The sequence below is a fragment of the Amblyomma americanum genome, chromosome 6 (genome assembly GCF_052857255.1).
Source record: "Amblyomma americanum isolate KBUSLIRL-KWMA chromosome 6, ASM5285725v1, whole genome shotgun sequence".
Taxonomy (NCBI): domain Eukaryota; kingdom Metazoa; phylum Arthropoda; class Arachnida; order Ixodida; family Ixodidae; genus Amblyomma; species Amblyomma americanum.
In genome coordinates, this window is record NC_135502.1 from 20,365,795 (window position 1) to 20,388,458 (window position 22,664).

The window sequence follows — 22,664 nt, forward strand, 5'->3', positions numbered from 1 at the left end:
CTCCCCCGTGCAACAAGAATGCTAAAGGACACGTATTCGCATTATCGAGCTTCATTCATTGACATTATACTATTGAACAGCCGCCTCCTTGTGACAAAGTAACCAGCTGACCTTGCCATCTTGGCAATAATTGGAGATAAGGACGAAAGCCTTCTGGCTTTATAAACAATTAAATAGATTGCGCGTCTTCGCATTTGCCGACGTGCAAAGCTTGCGGTGCTGGTTAAGTGCGACCTTGTTCTCAGCCTCTATTTCTCCCAAGAATTTTGATCCACATAATTCCAAAGAATGCGGTGCTTTTGAGCAGATATCTGCACTCAATAATACGCCATGCATAGTAAACTTAATTGCACACACTCCGCTGCATGCATGCGTATACCTGTACACAAGGCAGCCAAAGCATGAGTGCGGCCCACATGAAAGCTGTAGCATGATGAACAAGTCATTAAGAAAAAATGACCAACCTGGCAACAAGGCCCATCAACAAGTGTGTGATGCTCAGAATGCTCGCTTGCCAGGTACCAAAAAAAGGGCATGCAAACGAGAGAGGGAAAGAGGAGGATGGAGGACAGCACACCTTCTGCGGCGCTATAGCAGGCACACATACACGGAACTGCAAACAAGACAGTGACAATGAAGGAGAATGCTTAAATGTTTATGTGTCTAAAAATAAATATTCAAACACAAAATATATATACAGCCCGAACAAAAGATTGCTGCTGCAGCAATAACACGGTTACGGCAAGTGACACATGACAGGTCCTTGTGAAAGTGATGTACTGCATTCATAACCAGAAAACAATTCACTAGAAGCAATTTGAATAAACATTTGTCCCATTGGAAAATGCTGACAAACAGAAAGCCAAAGTGCAGGTGCACTTATGAAATTCCATTTGGCATACCAAAAACTGCAAAGATGGCAAATAAATTCACTGGTAAACTGTCGAAGTGATTGAGTAATAAAAACAACTTGCTCAGATGATTTCTACACACTTGTTTATACAAGCAAGAAACATGTACTTATTTACACACGCCTTTAGAGTTAAGACGGCACGCCACAGAGTATCCTGTCATTTGTGCACCATTATGAGCTACGGAATTAAGATGCCTGTATCTCTCACTGAAGTCTGCAGAGAGACAGGGAAGCACAAAGTGTATGTGCAGGGAGATATAGCTCATGCAGAAGTCACTGATCTGTGAGCAAGCAACGCTCTAAAACCCATCAAAATCGCTTCCGGCCAACTGAGGCGGAGTCATGGTGTCTGGAGTGGAAGGTGTTGACACTTCAGACTGGTTTTGGGACAAACTGACATTGGATGGTGTTGAGATAACATCAAACATGCCTTGCTGAGCACAATGGGAAAGTGTTGGGGTGCTGTGCCGCTGCGAGAAGTCTCTGGCCGAGCCCTTTGAGTTGTCCCTGTGCTTCCCGAGACTGTGGATGCTGCTGACTGTGATGTCAGCTGTGTCCATGTCAAAAGACTTGCTTGGCATTTGTGAAAGGGAGAGAGATATTGTGTCAGAGAGAGACAGCTGGTGGCGTTGCTGTGCCTCAAAGGGTTTTTTCACGCCATTGTTGGTGGCATGCTGTGCAGCGCCTGAAGCTCCTGGCTGGCGTTTGTAACTTGATGGAACGGAACTATTTGATACCAACTCTTCCTGGATAGAGGATACCAGAGTGGTATTGTGAGAGGACATTGAGGTTTGGGTAGAGGACTTTGAGTCACGTTTCTGTGACTGACCTTTTCCAGGCTTTGAGGCTAAGCTAGAGGGTACATAATTTTTCTTTAGAGATCCACTTTTTTCTGCTTCTGAAAAGGCTGATGCCATTGATGCACTGCTTGTAAAGTCGGACTTGTACTTTGTTGAACCAGTTTCGCTTTCCAAAGGGAAAAACTCTGCTGATCCCAACTTGCTTTGTACGAGCTTGGAAGGCACTTGATCAATGCCAAGTATCTCTGAGAGGCGTTTCGATGACTCCAGTGGAGACAAGTCGGCTAGTGAGTCACTCAACTCTCTGCTTAATCTAGGGACCTGTGAGGCACCAGGGTCTTTCATTGATGTGATTGGGGTAGAGTTTTTCTTGTAGCTCCCATTGCTGTGATTTTGAGCAACAAATGAGGCACCTATCAGACTTGGGTCAGCCATACTAGTGCCCCTACTCTTTATCTCAGAGATGATTTTCTTGGCTTTGCTTTGAACAAAGTTTTGAAGCAGCTTTGTATCAAGAGGCACGGGCGGTTTCGATGTAGCGGTTGCTTGCATGGATGCTGAATCATATGTGGACGGCATGTGAGTGCGTGCACCTGGGTCCATGACACGTTCTTTTGTGGAATCAGGGACATCAGTCGAACCAGCATGGATATTTGTATCCATTGGTGGGGCTTGATGGAGCTGTCCCGGTGCTGAACTGCGTGAAACAGCCTCCTTGGACTGCTCTGGAGCCTTCTGGACAACCTCTGTATAATTTCTAGGATGCAAAAAGAAAGGAAGACAAAACAAATGGTTGCTCCTTTTTCTGTCTTGCTATAAAAGCATACATGCATGAGGTGCAAAAAATAACTGCCGGCCTTTGGCCCTTAAAACAACATGAAGACGTTCCCTGTCACTTAAGAAATGGGCTCACCTCCTTGTGGTGGGTTCAGCAGCCAGGAATTGATGAAACTTGAGAAAGGTCTTCTCTATCGCTTTCAGCAGAGAATCTGGAACCAGCGAATACCCGGGCTGCTTGCAATTCTTGCACTGCTGAGAACGTAGCTGCCGGTTTTCCTCAAAGAGCTGCAAGGCCACATAAAACTATGCCTCTGTACACAACCACTACTACAAACAACTAGGGGGACACACTGGTCTTCAACCAAATTTGTAAAATTTTTACACGCAGGGATAAAATTTTCTTGTCTAGCATATTTGGCATCCTAAAAACAAATATGCAATTGCTTTTTCTGCATTCCTCGTGGTTTTCAAGATTATTTAAAATTATTTTGTGGCTAATTACTGCATCGTAGTTTTTTGCAACTTCCAAATCAAAACCTGGCAAAAATTTATGTCTATGTATTATGCAGTAACCATAGACTACAACCACACCATCACCTTAATTTTAACAGTGCCAGTGTAAAAGTTACAGCCTTTTCTATAATGTTTAAAAATTGACCCGGATTTTCTCTAAATTAAAGTGAAATTAATTAAATTTCTAAATTGAAACCATGTTTGTTTTTCCATCTCCCATGTTTGTTCTTTCCATAGAAGAATGCACAATCTTTCACATGCATAAAAGTTATTCAAATGCAACCACTACATCAAGACATACCGTCAGCAACAGTACATGTCATGGTAAAAAAAAAAAAAAACACTATTGAGAAAATGAGGAAAGAAGCTTCAAAACATGGTTTCGAATTATTTCCAGCAAATGAAGGCATAAAAACAAGTTTATCTGACATTAAAATCCATCAGACACATAATCACAGTCGTCTTCCTCGAAATGCTTCTTTTTCTGGCCCGGCAGAACTTTTCAGCACTTACAGGCTTCTTGTCAGAGTCCACGAGCTGGCGCTGATCTCTCTCAGTACATCTCTGAAGCTACATACTGCCTTGATTAATGCTAACTTTCTTGTTTATGAACAGACGATGAAACTGCACAGCCTTACGCAATTTTTCAGTAAAATGAGGTCTTGGCGAGTCTGTTACTTGTATTAGGCATAGTAGCAGCGCAAAAAAAAAACACACACACACAAGAGAAGAACAGACACCGAGAGACACGCACACACGCTGCTGTGTCTGTGCGTGTCTCTCGGTGTCTATTCTTCTCTTGTGTGTTTTTTTTTTGTGCTGCTACTATGCCTAAGGCAATTTTTCAAGCTGATTTCAAATATGCATTTCATTTAAAGATATTTACATTAATTATCATCATCAGCATCAGCCTGACTACGCGCATTGCAGGGCAAAGGCTTCTCCCATCCCATGCTTCTCCAATTAACCCTGCCCTTTGCCAACCGTGGCCACCATATCCCCACAAACTTTTAAACCTCAACTCCCCCACCTAACTTTCTGCCTCCCCCCGCTATGCTTGCCTTCTCTTGGAATCCACTCTGTTATCCTTAAGGACTAATGGTTATCTTGCCTTCGCATTAGATGCACTGCCAAAGCCCATTTCTTCTTCTTGATTTCGACTATTCATATTCTTCTAGTTATTTCCCTCTCATGATCCGGATCAGCGGTCACTACCTGTCCCAAGTAGACATAATCCCTTACCACTTCCAGAACCTCACTACCAATTGTGAACTGCTGTTCCCTTGCGAGACTGTTGAACATTACTTTGGTTTTCTGCATGTTAATTTTAAAACCTACCGTTGTGCTGTTGTGCTCTGCCTAACTCATCGATCAAGCTTTGCAGCTCATCTCGTGAGTGACTCAGCAAGCCAATCAGCGAATTGCAAATTACTTAGGTATTCTCCATTAATTCTTATCTCCAACTGTTCCTAACCCAGGCCTCGGAACACCTCCTGTTAACAGGCGGTGCATAGCATTGCCGAGATCATGTCTCCCTGCCTGACACCCTTCCTTATTGGAATTTTATTGCTGACTTTATGGAAGACAATGGAAGCTGTGCAGTCGTTATACATATCTTCCAGTATTTTCACATAAGACTCTTCTACACCCTGATTCCGCAACATCTATATGACTGTTGAGGTTTCCATTGAGTCAAATGCTTTCTCGTAATCAATCAAGGCTATATATAGGGGTTGATTTTATTCTGCACATTTCTCTATCACCTGATTGATAGTTTGAATATGGTCTATTGTCGAGTATTCTTTATGACCATTAATTATACATATAATTAAATTTCACTGGGATTTTCATTTATCTTCAATGTCAGCGCAGTTACTGTACTGAAGACGAATTAATCATGGTGCGGCATTCCTAATCAGAGGCATCTCCGCACAAAATCAGCCAAACCATCCTTGCAAAGGCTCCACGTATCACAGTTAACATTAACAACTCCCGATGCTATCAACAGCAGCCCCCGCTGTTGGCCCATGTCACCGGATCCGAGTCCTTGCATTTGATCGGCTTTCTGTCCGCATCTCACATTCGCTCATATAAACTGTCGGCTTTTCAAGCGCCGCTGGTGAAAGCTGCAAAGATCCATGCTCGATGCTGCCCATTGTCAATGTTGCCCATTATCAATGTTGCCCAGCAATGTTTGAGGCCTCGGTTCAGGGTCCGATATGCGCTACACTAACATTAGTCATTGGCGCCAACGAGCACATATAATTTTCCTTTACACTGCTACCTAGTTTTTGCGCATTTACTGTACAAATACAAATACGTGTAAGGGTCGAACGTGTAAGGGTCGAACTTTTTTTTCCAGATTCGAGGGCCAATTTTCGGGATGCAGCGCATCTACAGGATGTGCAAAAGATTTTTTTTTTCTAAGTAAAAACACGCCAATCGGGGAATGAGTGGCATTTATTCTACATTCAATTGTCTCTCGCGGAGTCTTCAGACTCCAAGCTAGTGCTGTACACTGGTGCATGCTCATCCCACAAGAAGTCGTGCAGCATGTCCGTTGTCAACGCGTAGCCATTGTTCTGCACTTCATCACATAGCAGAGCAGATCTTCTTCCATCAGAAACTTGCAAGGCTTGCTTCGGAAAGTGTGCTTTTTACAGCTAGTGCTCCTCAATGCATCCTTTTGGTTGCACCATCATCGTATGCACTTTTCATCTGCGTCGAATTTCCTGCTTGTCATATGCTTGCCGTGTTCGAGAGCCAATTCTCAGCCGTGTAGCTATTAAGGTGCTTGCCCATTGCGCTAAAACTGCAACGCTCGGCGGCAGCACACGAAAGCCACAACTACAATGAACTAACACACTTTCACAACTTCCGTGCCATTGACAGCGACAAAAGGCTGGAGCTGGTGACACTGGTACCAATATATATAGTGGGAACTCACGGCGGAGGAGAATGCGAACGGTGATGATGACCCGCGGCACAGGTCGCTATCCGTGGCCTGGAGGCTCCCGTGCGCATGTTTCGAAGGCTATTCCCGCGTGAGTTGTGGAAAGTTTGGGTGCGGCCCTTACAGGGATCTTTGTTCTTTCTTTAATACTTCCTTTGGGAAAACAGGGTGCGGCCTTTACATGCGTTTATAAGGTATCTATGTTGAAGGCCCCTGCTTGAAATTGGTCGGTGTACATGCTAATCATTTTTCAAAATGGCGGCGACCAGGAGTGGTGGGAAGATCAAGCTAGCCAATAAAAACCGCTGGATTTGCCACGTGCAGCCAATTATGAGGCCATGTCACTTTTTTTCATGTTGGCATTTCTCTTAGCTTTTAAGAGGCACATGGGGTTCTGCTCTGGTGCAAACGGCAGCCCAAGAACTGCTCTTTCAAACAAGACCAAGAAGAACGTACGTAACAGAAGAACGTAGAAGAATGGCACCTCATTTTGAAATTCGAAGACACAGAGAACGAGTGTAGTTTAATGCATTTTTGCTAGTCTCTGCACCACGCAGGCACATTAATCTGACAATTTTTTTGAATCCTGACCATAAAAATTCACTTGTGACTAGAAAAGAGCCTCGCGACTGAAAATGATGAAATTGAAAAATTGATTTTTCCACAAATTTTCGGTTCCTAGGACCCGTGTCCCCGCTTCATTATTAAACCAAGTGCCAAATAAACTATTACAGCCAGAGCAATGATGTACTCAAAGTTAAACCAGCTGATAACAGTTCAAAACTAACCTCCAGGAGTTTCCGTTCAGCAGCTTGCCTCACTTCTTGCTCTTTTCTCAAGTTTTCCTTGCAACGACGAAGATCCTCCTAGGGTTGCACAAAAATGAGCAGGCAAAGAGCTTAAAAAAGCACTCCAGTTTGGTGTTATTTTCTGGCTTATGATAAAACCAAGGCATACAGTGTTCCCCTTTCAGCAACTGGCTTCAGCGACCTTAGGATGTTAATATACAGTTTGCCATCGTGTCGCACAATTCACAACATTAGCATTCACCTTTACAAACAATAATCACAATAATCTCAGTTTGTTGGTGAAAGTGGGCAGTGGTGGCAATACCGGTATTTCATTTTGCCACCTTCTGTAGTTCACAAAAGCTCAATTTTCGGTGAAAGTAGACTCTTTGTCATTAGAACGCAGAGATAAATCAATATGGGCCAACTTCAAACCGACCTCAGTGTCTCGGTAAGAGAAATTTTCTTTGCTTCCTGGACAAAGATAACAATGCTGCACAACATATCGCCAGATCATATCACATTTTTCTCCTACACTTCAATTTCGATGCATGGGTCATGTGCTGCATCTCAGGCATGGTCAGTGTGAATCAAATCTTTCCTTTTTACTCCAGACATACTGTAAGGCTAATACTGAGGATTTCACATTATTCTGCTCGCTGTTTATCTAACTACACTTGGGAGCAAGGTGCTCACAGCCAAGTGGATCGCAAAATGAACTCGCCTCAACACGTTTCAAGGCTTGTCTTCCAAGCTGTTCACGAGAGGGACGGCAGGGTTTGTTTGACCTGTCCGGAGATGGAGACCTAGCGCCAGCTTTGCATGTCTTTGAGTTGGCAACCCTGCCCAGAGATGACGAGCGGCGCTTCCATTTGCCCAGTGTGGTCTTCACCTGACGGAGGATGCAAAGGATAAGTGCACACAAAAATAAGGTAAACACAAATTCAGAACCTGAACAATTCAAATGCAAGCATGCACAAAAACAAAGGAAATAATGGCAAGACTTGTTGCTCATGGCAACTGCAAATGAGAAACTCCAAGACTTTCCACGTTCCTCCAGGGAAAAAAACAGGCAACACAGTCACTGACAGATTTTTTTGGATTTTAAGGGGACGGGGAAAAAAAAAGTAAAAATAATCAAGCAGTCTGATACCCATGTTACACGGGCGTTTTCAACGGCAGTTCAGTTGACTCTCAGTTGAACTGAACGGCAGTTAGCGGTGTTACACGGCAGTGCTAACAGCTGTTGAAATCTCAACGGCAGTTGAGTTCGACTGAGATCGGGGATCCCAGTTGAACGGCCAACTGACAAGATGGCGACCTACGGACCGAAAAACTGGCCCTCTTACTGAATTGTCTTGGCTTAGTGTGCTTCGCACCCGCAAATTTCTATCACAAAGCAAAAAATACACAAAAAGATTTGTCACTATAGTAAAGAATATATACACTACGATCATTTACAGCAAGAAAAAAATGCACCGACAGTTTTTTTTTTTATTTACACTTCCGCTCCATATGCGAGGTCATGTGGTTAGAGTGCTAACTGAACTGAACGCGAAGTGCCCGTGTAACAGCTGGCGATTCCAGTTGAGTTCAACGGCAGTTGAAATCCTCAAATGGCGGTTAACTGAACTGCCATTGAAAAAGCCCGTGTAACGCAGGTATGAGAAATAGGAAACCCTCTGATAACTGCGTGGTGTTACGGACAGTTCCATGAAGCCATTTGAATATTAATCGAGATGTCCGTGTCTTTTCACAATCTGTAAGATCAGTCAGTGAGTGCACATGTCACATCTCCCTCTGCAATTAAGAATTTGCACCACATATACTGCTTGCATAATAAATGCAGTTTTAGCAAACAAAAAAAAGCGCCAGCTTGGGAGGTACATTAATCACACAGGATAAAATTTACACTGGGGTAAATTAAAAATTTTCTAAGGTTTACTGAAGAATCTAGGAAATGTGTTTACTATGCAAGCAGATTTATTAGCGAGTAAATTGTAAAACTTTCACCCTCTTCACAGTGTCTGAGAATGTTTTCTTTTCGGTATAACGCGTGAAACCATACAATGCAGATCTTGCTCTCAAAATGCGCAGTTTTTTGCCACAATCAAAGGCACCCTAGAAAAAGCATTTGGCAAAAGAACTCGTGCTCACTTGCCTCCACAGGTCGCCCCACTGACTGGCTTCTTTGGTGGTGAGTGGCTGGCGGTTCGGGCACCGGCTGGCTCTTACCCAGAGGAAGCAGGTCATACTGCCCAGACAGAAAAGATTCGCAATTTGTTAGCTCAAAACTGCTGGCAGAGGATTTGTGGCATGTGCTGTGGTAAAGACAAAGCAGGCGCAAATAAGCCCCCTAGTCTTCACAACATGAGTGGTATGCAAATGCTGAAAAACGCCGCAGAGGAAAAAAAAAAAATTAGAGTTGCTTACCCACAGGATATGAAGAGCGATCGTCACTATTTGGTTTCAAAGTGATTAATACAATGATGATGCTGCGCATGACTGACACTGCCACTGAACAGACAGCCAGAGTAGTCTATGAATGACTGGGCAGTTTTGTGGTCAAAGGGGAAGTATACTCCACATAACAGACTGGTTTAAGACTCCCAACTGGAATTAGTTGACTGCCCAAGTTGTTCTTTGCCAGAGGGCAGAGACCAGGGTAGAGTTGCTGTGTGCCCAAGCCAGCAGCTTTGTACATGCATAAGTAGTTTCTGCTTTTTTTTCTGTGGAATGGGCCATGCGGATCAAAACCGGGGGAAGAGAGCTGATGCCGCTCCAAGGTATGCATGCGCCAGCTCCAAGGAATGCATGTCGCCACTAGGATAAAAAAGTAGATAACGAAGAGCTTTCAACTGAAATCTTCTCAATGTTAACATCAGATGCACTTGATTTCATTTTTTATGGTGCTGTGAAACTATGCGTGTGTAGATGATAATGATATAGAGTAAAATCCCACTGACACATTTTAAAAAGTGGGGGAAAACGTAACATCCGGGAAAACATATATTATCCAAACTGCCTTATTTTGAATAATATAGCTATAGAGTGAGGTTCAAAAGCATTTATTTCTTGACAAGGTCTCTACAGTTCCTTTTTTAGTGCTCGCAGAATTCAGTGTGCGTAGCATTGCTGTAAGCGCTGAAAACACTTCACAACAAATCCAGTCCGTCAACAACAATATTGCACAGCTCTGATATCATCCTTGCCAGTTTTGGATGCTTCGCCCCATGTCACTTATGCATTGTGAGGAAGCCGCTGGAACGGCTGACTGTTGCAGTGTTCTTGCTCTCCATGCTGCGTTCCCCAGACCCGGTACGCTTGTATGTAAGCGCTTCATTGTTCATTCTCACATGCTTTGCGCCTTTGCCCTTGTGCACTGCATAGCAATAGCTTTCAACTGAAATCTCTTTTTCAACGTTAACATCCTTTACAAGCATTTGATTTCATTTTTTATGGAGCTAGGCACCGCAGGGAGACCCCCAGCTCTTCATGTCGCATGCCTTCAAATTTGGCCCACTCGCATGTGTGGTTGGTAGCCAAACACATTATACAACCAAACCAGAATTTCGCGAAGTTTTGAACGTAGTATTCGGGAAATCGAGTTACTCGGAAACATATTCACTGGAAAAAAAAAAGTGTAACTTTATGGGACATTTTATTGTCCGCGATTTTTTAGAGTATGAGCCGGGAAACTGCATGAACTGGGACCGTATGAACAAGGTTTCACTGTATAAAGCAGTGCACTGAAGCAAAGACCTCTCCATCTGACCATAATGGTTTCTGCGACTCACTTTTCAATCAAGCAGCAAGGCAGCACAGGACACTCACCTCACAATGTCTTCCATGTCGATTTGATGCCACCTTCTCAGCTAGGTTCTTGGCAAGTTCACCCTCTACAAAAAGGAGGTGCAGCATTGAGACACAAGGCTTAGCTCAAGTTTTCTCGACACGAAATGCAGTTGTAAACAGCATTCCATGAATGCTTGAAAGGAGCCAGCAATAGGAATGCACACACGTAAGGCATTTTACGGTGCTTTACATTCTCGTCATATATACACTGCAGTGTACTTCAGAGTAGATCACTTTAGTGTGTGCACTTTTGAAAAGTACAGTGAAGTGATCAAAGCTGTAGATTGTTTGGTAATCCACACTAAAACGCAGGAAACACAATGAGTAAGAGCTGCACAATTCACAGGCTTTCACCTTTACTATATCCAGGTACATCCGATGCTCTTGTTCTGTGGCATAGGTGGTAATTTGAATTTCCTGATTAGTCTAACGTTGAGGAACAATAAAAGAAAGATGCTGCATGAGTAAAGCCTTCATAAAAAAACAACCACTCTTGCTGCACCCAACCTCCCTGAGGGAAGGACAGGGAAAGCAAAATTTGGCACAGCAGACTTGAGTTAATTCAAAATTATTGTAGTTACCAGAACCACAAATTATCTGACACCAAATAAAACTCAATTCAAGGCGAAACTGACCCAGCACGTAAATACGTCCTGCACAAAGGACATTTTCAGATTCTGTACATGCCCAAGTTTTCATGATGCCATATTTCAGTGCCAGCATAATCTTGGGCATGCCTGAATCAGTTCCTGTTTACGTCAGCAAGCCTGGTTTCCATAAGAAATGTTTTATGCTTTCACTGCTGAGAGGTACGTTGTTATAGGCCACGACAAGCAGAAAGGAGATCAAATGCATTTCCTGTGATAATGCACTGGCTCTGGCATCATCATCATCAGCCTGACTGCACCCACTGCAGGGCAAAGACCTCTCCCATGTCTCTCCTATTAACCCTGCCCTTTGCCAGCTGCGCCCACCCTATGCCTGCAAACTTCTTAATCTCATCCGCCCACCTAACCTTCTGCCGTCCCCTGCTACGCTTGCCTTCTCTTGGAATCCACTCCATTACCCTTAAGAACCAGCGGTTATCTTGCCTTCGCATTACATGCCCTGCCCAAGCCCATTTTTTCCTCTTGATTTCGACTAGGATGTCATTAACCCATGTTTGTTCCCTCACCCACTCTGCCCGCTTCCGGTCTCTTAACGTTACACCTATAAATTTTCTTTCCATGGCTCGCTGCGTTGTCCTTAACTTAAGTTTTGACATATGTGCTTCTAAGCAATGATCAGAAACTGCTTTTCACAAACATGTGCACAGATGCACGTGCAGGAGAATGAACCGTGCTACTTAAGACTGGAACCAAATCAATATTCAAATCTGAGCACTACTCAGCTTTGTTACTGAGTGCTGGTTCTTAAATACAGAACACAGCGCACTGACTTCTGCTTACTGGCTACCGGAATACCAGGAATACTGAATATTGGGACCTTACCAACATTTGGGTTTTGCCGGATGTCAACCACCTCCAGTACAACATTGTTGTCCAGAAGATCAAGCAAGGCTCTGGCACCACTGCTGCCGACGTTGCAGCACTGAAGGTCAAGGGCTGTCAGAAGGAGAAAAATTTGCGTTAAGCATACTTCCTACTCAGCCTCTCTTAGCTGAATGGTCTCCACCCAGCTCGGTAGGAATTAATCGTGCTGAAAAAAGGAGAAAAAGAGGAAAATAAAAGGACAGACTCTCCAGCAGAGGTTACAGTAGTGTAAGTAGACACTCCCTGGACGAAATCACTGGTTTGCAAAACCTGCCAATAGTTTCAGCATTTCATAGGCAGTTTTTGTTCCAGATTGCCATGCAGTGGAATATCACTAATTTGAAGTGCCAGTTTATTGGAACTGAAGCTTTGGTCATGCCAACATTACGTGTATTAAAAAAGGCTCTCCCTAATTTGATCTCCACATAATTTGAACTTTTCAGTCCACTTCAAATCTGAATTACCTAGAGTTGATTATATTTGTTTCCCAATACATTAAAGGGTAGAATAAATAACAATGTTAAGCATACTTCAGCCCATTACTATTTTCCATGTGACCATTTCATAAGGCCTTAGTGGCAAGGATCGAGAGAGTATCTTTGAGCCCAATGTTAACAAGGGCAACAATATAGTGAGATAGTTTTTCACAAATACTGATAGTATTAAATTAATTTCGTCCCTCCAAGCAATGAGACATGTTTCAAATGTCCTCCTATGTTAATGAAGCTTTGTAAAGTGGTGGTGAAGAACTATATCACTATACTGCTGCCCCTATTAAAATTGGGCTTAAAGATACTATCTCGATTTTTGCCAATAAGGCCTTATAAAATGGTCACATGGAAAACAGTAATGGGCTGAAGCCTGCCTTACATTGTTTCCCCCATGAATGCATGTGCTGCATTTTAACTGTGATCACAGAGTTGGTATACGTCGCAGTACAAAACCTGAATGGGGTTACTCATAATAACAATGCTGTTCAAGTGCTGCCTGTTCGTAGTCAAAAATATCTCTTTGCATTCTTTTGATGCAACAATGAAATATTCACATTAACAAAACGTTTGACTTTTCTCAGTGATTTTATTATTGCAAAGCTTAAGTGTAGGGGCCACACTTAAAAGGATGAATATTATAGTAGCAGAAATTACATACTGGTGCAGACGATGCCACACAAAAAGGAAATGGGTGCAGAGGAGGTGGATACACTGGTGGCCAATGGTTAACTGCAAGTCATGCAATGCAGTTCATTATGGGAGCGATCACAAAATGAACGACTAGGCACATTGCAAAGTTTCTGTGCAAACTTGAAAATGTTGATTAAATGTGAAAGAAAAAAAATGCACAACAGGTGCAGCCCAGACAATTGTAGCGCACTTCAGGTGTTGCCAGCTAGTGGCTGGCTCCAAACTGCTTAGGGAATCTGCGACACAACTACATCATACTAGAGAGCGCTATTTCTTTTCCTGTGTTTTCTTGGACTACCATAAAAAAGCTCCAATTATTACAAAGTAATTGAGGATTTAGTTGGCAGAAATCTGTCTGGCCAGGAAATGTGCCTGGTCAAAGATGCTTCAGCGCCTGTAGTGGGGCCAAAATGTCTTTTTGTCTTGACGATTGGTCAGCGGTTGATACTTTTCAGCCATTACAAAGTAAGCAGCCTAAGTGAGAGGCCAGCCTCCCACAACTTCACAATTGCGTCACCAGTTACAACACCTAGCCACATACCTTGAAGGCAAAAGTTGTCTGCAAGTGCTTCGACTAATGTACAGACGCCCTGGTCTCCGAGAGGGTTCCGGCACAGGCTGAGTCGCCGCAGCCCACGAAGTGAGTCAAGTGCCAGCGTCCTCTGTCGCAGCACGCCCTGCCACAGTGCCCCCTGGCGGCCCAGACTCTGCTGCTGCAGAAGCCAGGCTAGCAGCTCGACCTCGTTGCTACCCAGATGGCAGTCACAAAGGCTGAGCTGGCGGACACTCTCCTTCTCCCGCAGGGCATGGCACAATGCTGCAAGAGGGTGGGGCAGAAAAGAAGTGTGTTTCAAAGAATTCTTGGCATGCAAAGACAAGTGAAAAATAGGTAAAGCTAGCTTTTACCAATGCCAGGCCTTTGTTGAAGTCCTGCAGGAGATGAAACAAGATGGTCTGCAAGACTACTGACAACCTCCATCATATACTGCTGCTATTGCTTCACTACAACAGCAAGAACTGTTGGTGTCTTCAGCACAAGACGCTTTATGCCACGTATGTGCTGCTGTGATGGCAGTGATTTATTTTTGAAGATCAAGAAGGTAAAAAGGGGGATTTAACCACACAAACTTCCACATTCCAGTCGGTCACATGAACAGCGGCTGGTGGAAATAAAAGGGACAGAGTGACAGACAGGAAGGAAAAAGGCCTGAAGTGGAAGCAAAGGAGATAGTGGAAAGAACTAGAGACTATTTACATATTGTACACACACTAGAACATGAACATACATAGTAGGAAAATAGAAATCTGGGCCACTTGGCAGATACTTAAGAGGAGACCAAACAGACAAAAGAAAAGAAAGGAATTCACACAATGACGACTGTACCATCAACTGTATTTTATTGAAGAAAATATGTCCCCCAGCAAGGTTAATAGGGCTGCACTATGCATGCCATTATCTTTGCTCACCTCAGAGTGACACAGAGAAAATAAGACACCAAACTATTGTCAATCACTGCAAATAGATTTGCTGTCTATCTTCCTTCCGTCATCCTCAGGTGACTGCTGCAATCTGCACTGCACGTACCCTGCTAACCTTGCTTGGGGATATATTTTCTTCGATAAGGCACAGTTGATAGTCCAATAGTCGCTCTGAGCATTCCTTTCTTCTTGTGCTTCAACTGTTTGACTGGTTTCCTCTTAATTAAGTACGTGCTAAGTACATACATAAGTAAAAGAAAAGTGGCGGCGGTATCCAGGGCTTAATGCACCAAAATGACACACACATGGGCAGCCTCCATCGCAATGTGGCTGTCGTAGATGGGATATGACACCATGACCTTGGGCCACTGAGCCATCACCAGGATGGACACAAGTAAAAAAGTAAACAACAGCATGCATTTGAGTGTCTGATCACAATCCGATAAACGAGAGTAAAGGCGAGTGATCGAACACTTGTACAAGTGATATATTTAAAGCTAGAACATTTATAAAAGAAATAATGTCTGACAAGCATATAAACATAATTTTATATGAGAAGAGTGAATCTGCCATAGGTGCTGCTCTTCTCTAAAATTTTCTTTTTGAAAACAATCCCACCTCACCTTCCAGGCTTTGCCTTCCGAGTGAACTGCCATCAAAACTGAGGGATGCAAGGGAAGTCGAAGCCCGAATGCCCTGTTAGGAAAAAGAGAAAAAAAGGTCACTTGCCTCAATAAGCTGCTGCTATATAACACAGTTATTCATGTTTTCAAAGCTTTTTTTCACAGTGAAGTCAGTTTATACATTCACGTAGCACAAAGTGGGATTCCTACCTTGACAAAAGAAGTACGGCAATATACAGCACCTATGTAACATATGCTAACCATACTGCATGGATGCTATTTATATCAAATTTCTTTCACGTAAAGGTGCTGCAAGTAAATGTATCCCATGATTGAGCACATGATATAGGGACTTACAACTTTTGCCTGACTGTTATGAATGATGTGTTCACACCATTTGGAATGCTTTCTTTAAAGCTCACTCAAGACTGTCGACCCAAAACAAGGCAGTTATACATGCCTAATAAGGCTTCGTTAATCCAAAAAATTAAATGACACCACAGGAGAGTGAAGTTTTGGCAACTTCAAGAGTTGAATAAAATATTGAATATTTCCCATTTCTAAATAATAAAGAATATAAAGAATGGTGCACAAAGCAACAGTGTAAACAAACCTGGTTAATGCCTTTAATACCCATGCCACATGCTAGTTAATGTTATTAAAGGACTATAAATACCAAACTTTTGCTTGCGTGTTTTCTTTTTCAAACGATGCGTTAGACTTAGGCATACATAGAGCACCCTGTGGTATTCGCCTATGACTGCTAAATAACTTATAATTGAATTTCTTCTTGACACTGTTCCAGTTTTATCAACCGAAAGAAGGCTATGATGTATAGTTGAACTTTAGGTCACTTGAGGCACGAAAAAACGGCAATATAACTGCTGATTTGTTGTTCGCTGTAATTATAGCTCTTGAAGCAGGCTGGTTTAATTGCTTTAGTGAGTTAAAACTATGTATCAGCAATTAAAATTCAGTTCTCCTGTGTCTCACAGGACCTAAAGTTCAACTACACGTCACAGCCATTGTTAGGTTGATGAAACAGAAACAGTATGAGGGAAGAAATTCAATTATAAGTTATTTAGCGGTGGCAGACGAATACCACGTGGTGACCTATGTATTCCAGTGAGTAACGCATTGTTTGAAAGAAGAAAACATGCAATAAAATTAGCTGCCTATAGTCCTTTAAGTGCTTACCGCCTTAAATTTTAATAGAATATGCACGGTGCTACACACATGAATTCAATGGCATCAGCCTTACTGCCATTCGCAACCTACTGAGTTTGCCACAACTCCTTCACCCAAGCAATGCCCATTTCTGTCTCTATTCCACACACAGAAAAGCATGCAACTTTGCTAGTACCAACCTCCTAACCAGTAGCAAATCATTAATTCATAACCTTCAGTCAGATGAGGCATTTCTACTGCATTTTCGGTGCGAACGGCACCATTTTTACGAGCACTTTAGAGAGATACTCCTGGATTGTGTGGTGACATGCGAGTTTATGGCTACTTTTTCGACTTGTCAAGCAAGAACATTGGTATTTTCTGCAAGATAATTGTTATATTACATTTGAACAATACTCTCGAGATATTGTGCTCATTAGCACTGTAAATATTCAGGTGAAAGCTTTGACTGCCTTACAAGCGATACCGTCATCGTGACTCTCGTATGACATTAAATGTGGATGCGCAGTACCAACTGCGAAATAATGGCATTAACAAGCTTGAGGCCTTAAGCATTTACTGCCATTTCTTGTGCGAGTGTGGCTGGGGTGTAAACGCATGTAATGCCAGCTGTATAAAGTAGAATTTGGTCTTGAGATATTTTTTTGTAACTTTATACAGTAGGAAAGAAATGAAGATACACATAATTGGTAAAGATTGTGGAGTAAGTAAAAGGTCAACTCGCCATTCTTTTCACCACAACAACGGGTCTGCTGCCCAAGACTCTATACATGCAGAAACCTCAATTGATTATATCACATGCGAAAATGCAAGTGAACCCTCATGCACTAAAGATAGCAAGAGGCATTTAAGGTAGCAAAAAAAAGGCAGCTAATGTTGCTGAAAAACAGAAGTGGAGATAATTCTGCAGTTACAATGCTAACATTTACGATGAAGCACCACAGAGGCTTTGGATGCTATAACAGTATTGAAAATTGGTTTTTGGTGAAAGGAAATGGCGCAGTATCGGCCTCAGATTTCGGCGGACACCTGAACCCTGCCGTAAGGGAAGGGATAAAGGAGGAAGTGAAAGAAGAAAAGAAGACCCGGAACAATTTCGACCACCTAGGGATTTTTAATGTGCACTGACATCCCACAGAACACGGGTGCCTTTGCGTTTCACTTCCATCGAAACGCGGCCGCGGCGGTCGGGTTCGAACCCGGGTACTCCGGATCAGTAGCCGAGCATCCTAACCACTAAGCCACCGCGGCAGGTGTATAACGGTAATCAGGGACCCATTTACAGGCAACTCTTGGAACGGTATTCAGGGACATATTGACGCCAGCGCTCGGGAAGATGAACGCGCCGATCAAGAAGAGAACGAAGTGTTGAGGAAGCGCTCTCGTCCAGGGCTGCGCCGCTACTGACTCTCGGTCGCTTAATGTCGTTGCTGACTCTACGCCAACGCCAACGTGACATCTGGCGCAGGTGCTGGGTACGTTGTTCATGTACCGTATGCCCCCTTCAAGCCGCAGTTCAAGTCCCGGAGAAATACCTAAGGTAGACACGCCAGTCCACCAGGGCAGTCGCCGACTGCAAGGCCTATCTCCCGAATTTGAACTACTCCCTTCTAATCCACCCCGAAGGGCTCCCACAATGAATACCAACCCAACTACAGTTCCGCTGGTCCTGCTCCACCGCCAGCGTGAGCCACCGCATTTCCACGGCCAACCCCACGAGGACGCCGAAGACTGGCTGGACCAGTACGATCGGGTGGCCATCTACAATGGCTGGGGCGCTGACTGCAAGATGCGTCATGTTTATTTCGCCCTCAAAGACTACGCGAGGACCTCGTTTATTAACAACGAATCTGGCCTTCGAACGTGGGATACGTTCAAATCCGAGTTTCTCCAAGTGTTCAAGGACAGCACATTACGCAAGGAGAAGGCTGACCTGCTTTTGCGTGCCCGACATCAACTCCCCAACGAGAGTGTGACGGTGTACGCCGAAGAAACGAAGCGACTCTTCCGACGTGCGGACCCAAGCATGTCGGAGGAGAGGAAGGTAAGCTTCCTGATGAAAAAAAAGAAGATATGGGGCAACTATAATCTAAATCAATCTGTTCTACAGACAAAGGACAGAGTAAAGTATCTCGGTATCACATTTACAGCGAAGTTGGATTGGACCGCACACGTCGACGCGATAACTGACAGGGCTTCCTGCGTTCTCAACCTTTTTAAAAGAAACTTTAAACATACGACTCCACGCCTAAAAGAAACATTGTACTTTACGAATGTCAGGCCAATTCTCGAATATGGATGCGTATGTTGGGACCCGTTCACAAATATTTTAAAGGACAAGCTAGAACGAGTTCAGAAGCGGGCAGCAAGGTTCGTAACTGGGAATTACAACTTTAAGGTTAGAGGTTCTGAACTTCGGGAAGCTCTTGGTTGGAAGTTATTATCCCACCGAAGAAAAGTTTTTAGAATAAAGTTTTTGTACGACATTTACAATAATAAAACAGGAATTAATAAAAGCCTCTATTTAAGGCAACCTCACTACGTTTCGAGTAGAAGGGACAATACCATGAAAATTAGAGGGTATAACTGCCGGATCAATACATTTAAATATTCATTTTTTCCCAACACAATAAGTGACTGGAATCTGCTGCCTAATGAAGTGTTTGAGAGCGAGAATTTCCAGGCAGCAATTGACCTTGCAATATTCTGATTATGCTGCTGTCAGTGTTGGTTCTGTGTCTCGGGTGCAATCAGAATGCTTTTATCTTTTTGGAAGTTCTTATCATTTTTCTGTAACTTTTATTTCTGTTTTGTTCTCTTGTGCTGTATTGAATTTTACTGTTAATGTACTTACCCCCCCCCCTACAATAATGCCTCTCAAGGCGCTGTAGGTATCTTGAATAAATGAATAAATAAGGAGCAGCTGTTCGCCGGCCTGGTTCGAAGTCCTCCAGTGAGTGTAACTGACTTCATAAAGGAGGCGAGCTCCATCGAGAAGTCTCTTGACATGAGGGACCGACAGTACAACTGCCCAACAGCATCGATGCACACGGCCACTGTGGAAGGAGGCACGATGAACTTGGCAGAATCTCTACGCGAGATAATTCGATCCATTAAGCGCGAAGAACTGTCGAAGCTCTTTCCGGCTAAGGTACAGCCTCAGGTTGCCACACTTGCTGATGTTGTTCGCGAGGAGGTGCAACAAGCTTTAAGCACGAGCACACCACTACCTCTCCCAGACCCAGTACAGCCGCAGCACCCTGATCTCAGCTACGCCGCCGTCACACGTTTTATTCCGTCCCAGCCGAACCCACGTTACGATGCACCTGCCTCCGCCGCTATGCGGAGTCAACCTCTCCAGTCGAATTCTCCACAGCGCCTAGGACGACGCAGAACGGATATCTGGAGAGCACCAGACAATCAGCCGCTGTGCTACCATTGCGGTGAGGCTGGACATGTTTGGCGCCGCTGCCCATACAAGGAGATGGGTCTTTGAAGATTCCGCGTCGGTTGTCCTCGTCCGACGTGTGGAGAACGACCGCAGGAGATCGCGGACTACATCTCGCAAGCGGGCTCAGCACAGCGTCACTTCTCTCGATCACCATCTCCTCGTCGCTACAGTTCTCCAGGACGAGACCAGTCTCGGAGTTCCCGTAGGGGAAACTAGATGCAGGAGCCTCTGGAGGTGCGGCTGCTCAACGACAAAATGTGCAAGATCCTCCATCGCCATGTGGAGGTTAAAAGAAAAAAACTAATGTGGCTTGACTAGTACAGCTGGTTATAATGCACGTCAAACTGTCTAGATGTACGCCATTAGTTCACACGCATAGGTGCATATGTAAATCATTGACAGACATGGCAAGCAACGCCTGAAAGGGATGGTAAAAAATTTTTTTGGTCAATTTGACAGGCATGAATCTGGGTAAACGAAGCTGTGGCATAGTTCAGACTGATGACATCGTACCAGTGATAGGTCCTGCAGATGAGCCAGTGAGAAAGGAAAGCCAATCAACTCCAGGGATCGAAGCCTGGCATTGTTCTTCAGGTGCTCCGACAGAGCAGAGCAAAATGCCTTCAAGCTCTCTGGTGTGAAGAGTGGTGGCACACGGATGATTTGTTGCATTTTCTGCACTAGTTGCAAACGGCCAACATCAGCTGCACAGAAAAGGACAAAAGCATCTGTAATGCGATCGAGCGGAGACAAAGAAAAGCAAGCATAAAACTCTACATCTCCTTCAGGTGCGACTTTTGATCCACTGGGGGATAAATTTTTTAAATATCAGATTTTTATAAGGAGCACACCAGGATTGCCGAGAAAAAGTTCCGAACTTGCCTGAAGATTAACTATGCAGTTTCTGTAGGGTTTTCATATATCCACATTGTGATTCAGCACAATTTTGATCTGAATTATACTTCTTTTGACCCATTCTTGTGATAAGTCGCTGCAAGCAACTCAACAAGCTCTGAGGCACTTTAAAGCGTTTATGCATGCTTGCCAGACATGCAGATGGAAATTGACACTCACCGAGCCATACCACAGCTACCATGAAACATAGAGCCATCCATTAAAAACAAAAAAACTGATTCCTGCAGTCATTTTGCATGCCTGACCTGGCACCTTTCAACACAAGACTTTTCAGACTTCTGCACATTTTATAGCATCCACATTTGTGGAAATTGTGCCTCGTACAGGCGTGATTTGATAGCGTTCAGGTCGAGTTCCCATATGCGAACGCAGCGTCTCTCAACTGCCTATTTAGCCAACAAAACTCTGTTTAGAAAGAGTGGCATTATATAGTCAATTATCTATGGTAACAGCCACCATTACTTCTGGGAATCGGCTACTAATCCAATTGAATCCAGTGTACCTGTAGCAACAAAAGATAAGAACACTGGAAAGTGTTCAGAAAAGGCAACTGGAGAAACGATTATTCACAAATTAGGCACCAAACATCTGGAGTTTTAATTTCAGCCTTGCAGTTGTTCGGAAGGGATGTGTTTCTGCCTTATTAGGTGTGTTGGACGTTTTAACACATCGAGGCTTTGAATTCAGAGCTGTGAATTCAACATTTCATTAGACCGCTAGCAAAAAAAAAAAAAAATACTCCGAGATCGAAGACTGAAGCAATGCTGTCATGCAATACTTATTTTCCATGGTGAGCATTGTGATGTAAATTTTCGCTCCTCAGAAATGAATTGCAAGTATAAATTAGTGCAGAATACGTAATACGTGAAAACCACTGCGCAGAAAAGTTGTGCACTGTGAGATTTTGCACACAGTACAGTAACAAGATGCAGCAATCACCGTCATGCATCACAATGCACTTTGGTATTCACAAATGAAACTGTTTGTACCGAATATGCTCAATTTCCTTTTTGTTTGCTCCTCCGCTTGTTGCGAGCTTAGCCAGTTACGAATTGTCAAATGCGAGTTGCCGTTCAGGTGATCACAGTCCTACATGCCGCGGCGCAACGCTGCAAACTGCTCCAAACAGCTGTCACGAAAATATCGGCTTGGAACAACACATACCAATGAGCTCGGGGTAGTTGCTCAGAAAAGACGACCTGAATGAGATCGCCTCTAGACTCCTGTCCAAGCGCAAAGCCTGCAAGACCGGCTTCCACTCATCAGCCCGTATTATATCCACGTAAAGATCGAGTGACGCATCATCGGGAATTTTCGATAACAGCGCCCGTCGACTGCACACGTATAGGTTGTCGCACTGTTCCTTGTAGATAGTTCGAAATGTGGGCACTGTGGCCGACTGTGCAGGGTGTTTTCCGTGCATTCGAGGCGGAGCTTTCAACGCATGTTCAGCGGACATTTCGAAAGAAAAAATGCCCACGTTCACAACGCCCCGGGGCAATTTTTTCCGCACGGAGCGATTCAAGTAGGCCGCGCGATCACAAACGCGCCATCATACGCGCCATAGCAGCCATGACAGTAAAAGGACCGCAGTGAATGCAAGCACGAGCGAACAAAGCATCACAAAAATACATCAATAACTAATAATGTTTTAGATTCTTCGCCACAATATTAGTGCTCATTTTTAGTTTGC

General features: G+C 43.8%; 1 protein-coding gene across 1 annotated transcript; it reads right to left on the reverse strand.

Moving 5' to 3' along the window:
* Nucleotides 1-639: 639 nt before the first annotated feature.
* LOC144136426 (uncharacterized) lies at nucleotides 640-22,551 on the reverse strand. Its single transcript, XM_077668730.1, has 11 exons — nucleotides 22,136-22,551; nucleotides 20,570-20,760; nucleotides 15,418-15,490; nucleotides 13,857-14,132; nucleotides 12,093-12,206; nucleotides 10,582-10,646; nucleotides 8,909-9,001; nucleotides 7,472-7,639; nucleotides 6,748-6,825; nucleotides 2,627-2,778; nucleotides 640-2,470 (listed from the first exon to the last, which is right to left on the reverse strand). Exons 1-11 carry the CDS (start codon nucleotides 22,428-22,430, stop codon nucleotides 1,213-1,215), a joined length of 2,763 nt encoding a protein of 920 aa, XP_077524856.1. The 5' UTR covers nucleotides 22,431-22,551; the 3' UTR covers nucleotides 640-1,212.
* Between the last annotated feature and the right edge of the window lie 113 nt (nucleotides 22,552-22,664).

Coding starts and splice junctions, on each gene's coding strand:
- LOC144136426 (XM_077668730.1), bottom strand. CDS start 22,430: ATGTCCGCTGAACATGCGTTGAAAGCTCCGCCTCGAATGCACGGAAAA. Junction 14,133..15,417: donor CGGAAGGCAAAGCCTGGAAG/GTGAGGTGGGAT, acceptor ACCCTCTTGCAG/CATTGTGCCATGCCCTGCGG. Junction 2,471..2,626: donor GCTGAACCCACCACAAGGAG/GTGAGCCCATTT, acceptor TTTGCATCCTAG/AAATTATACAGAGGTTGTCC.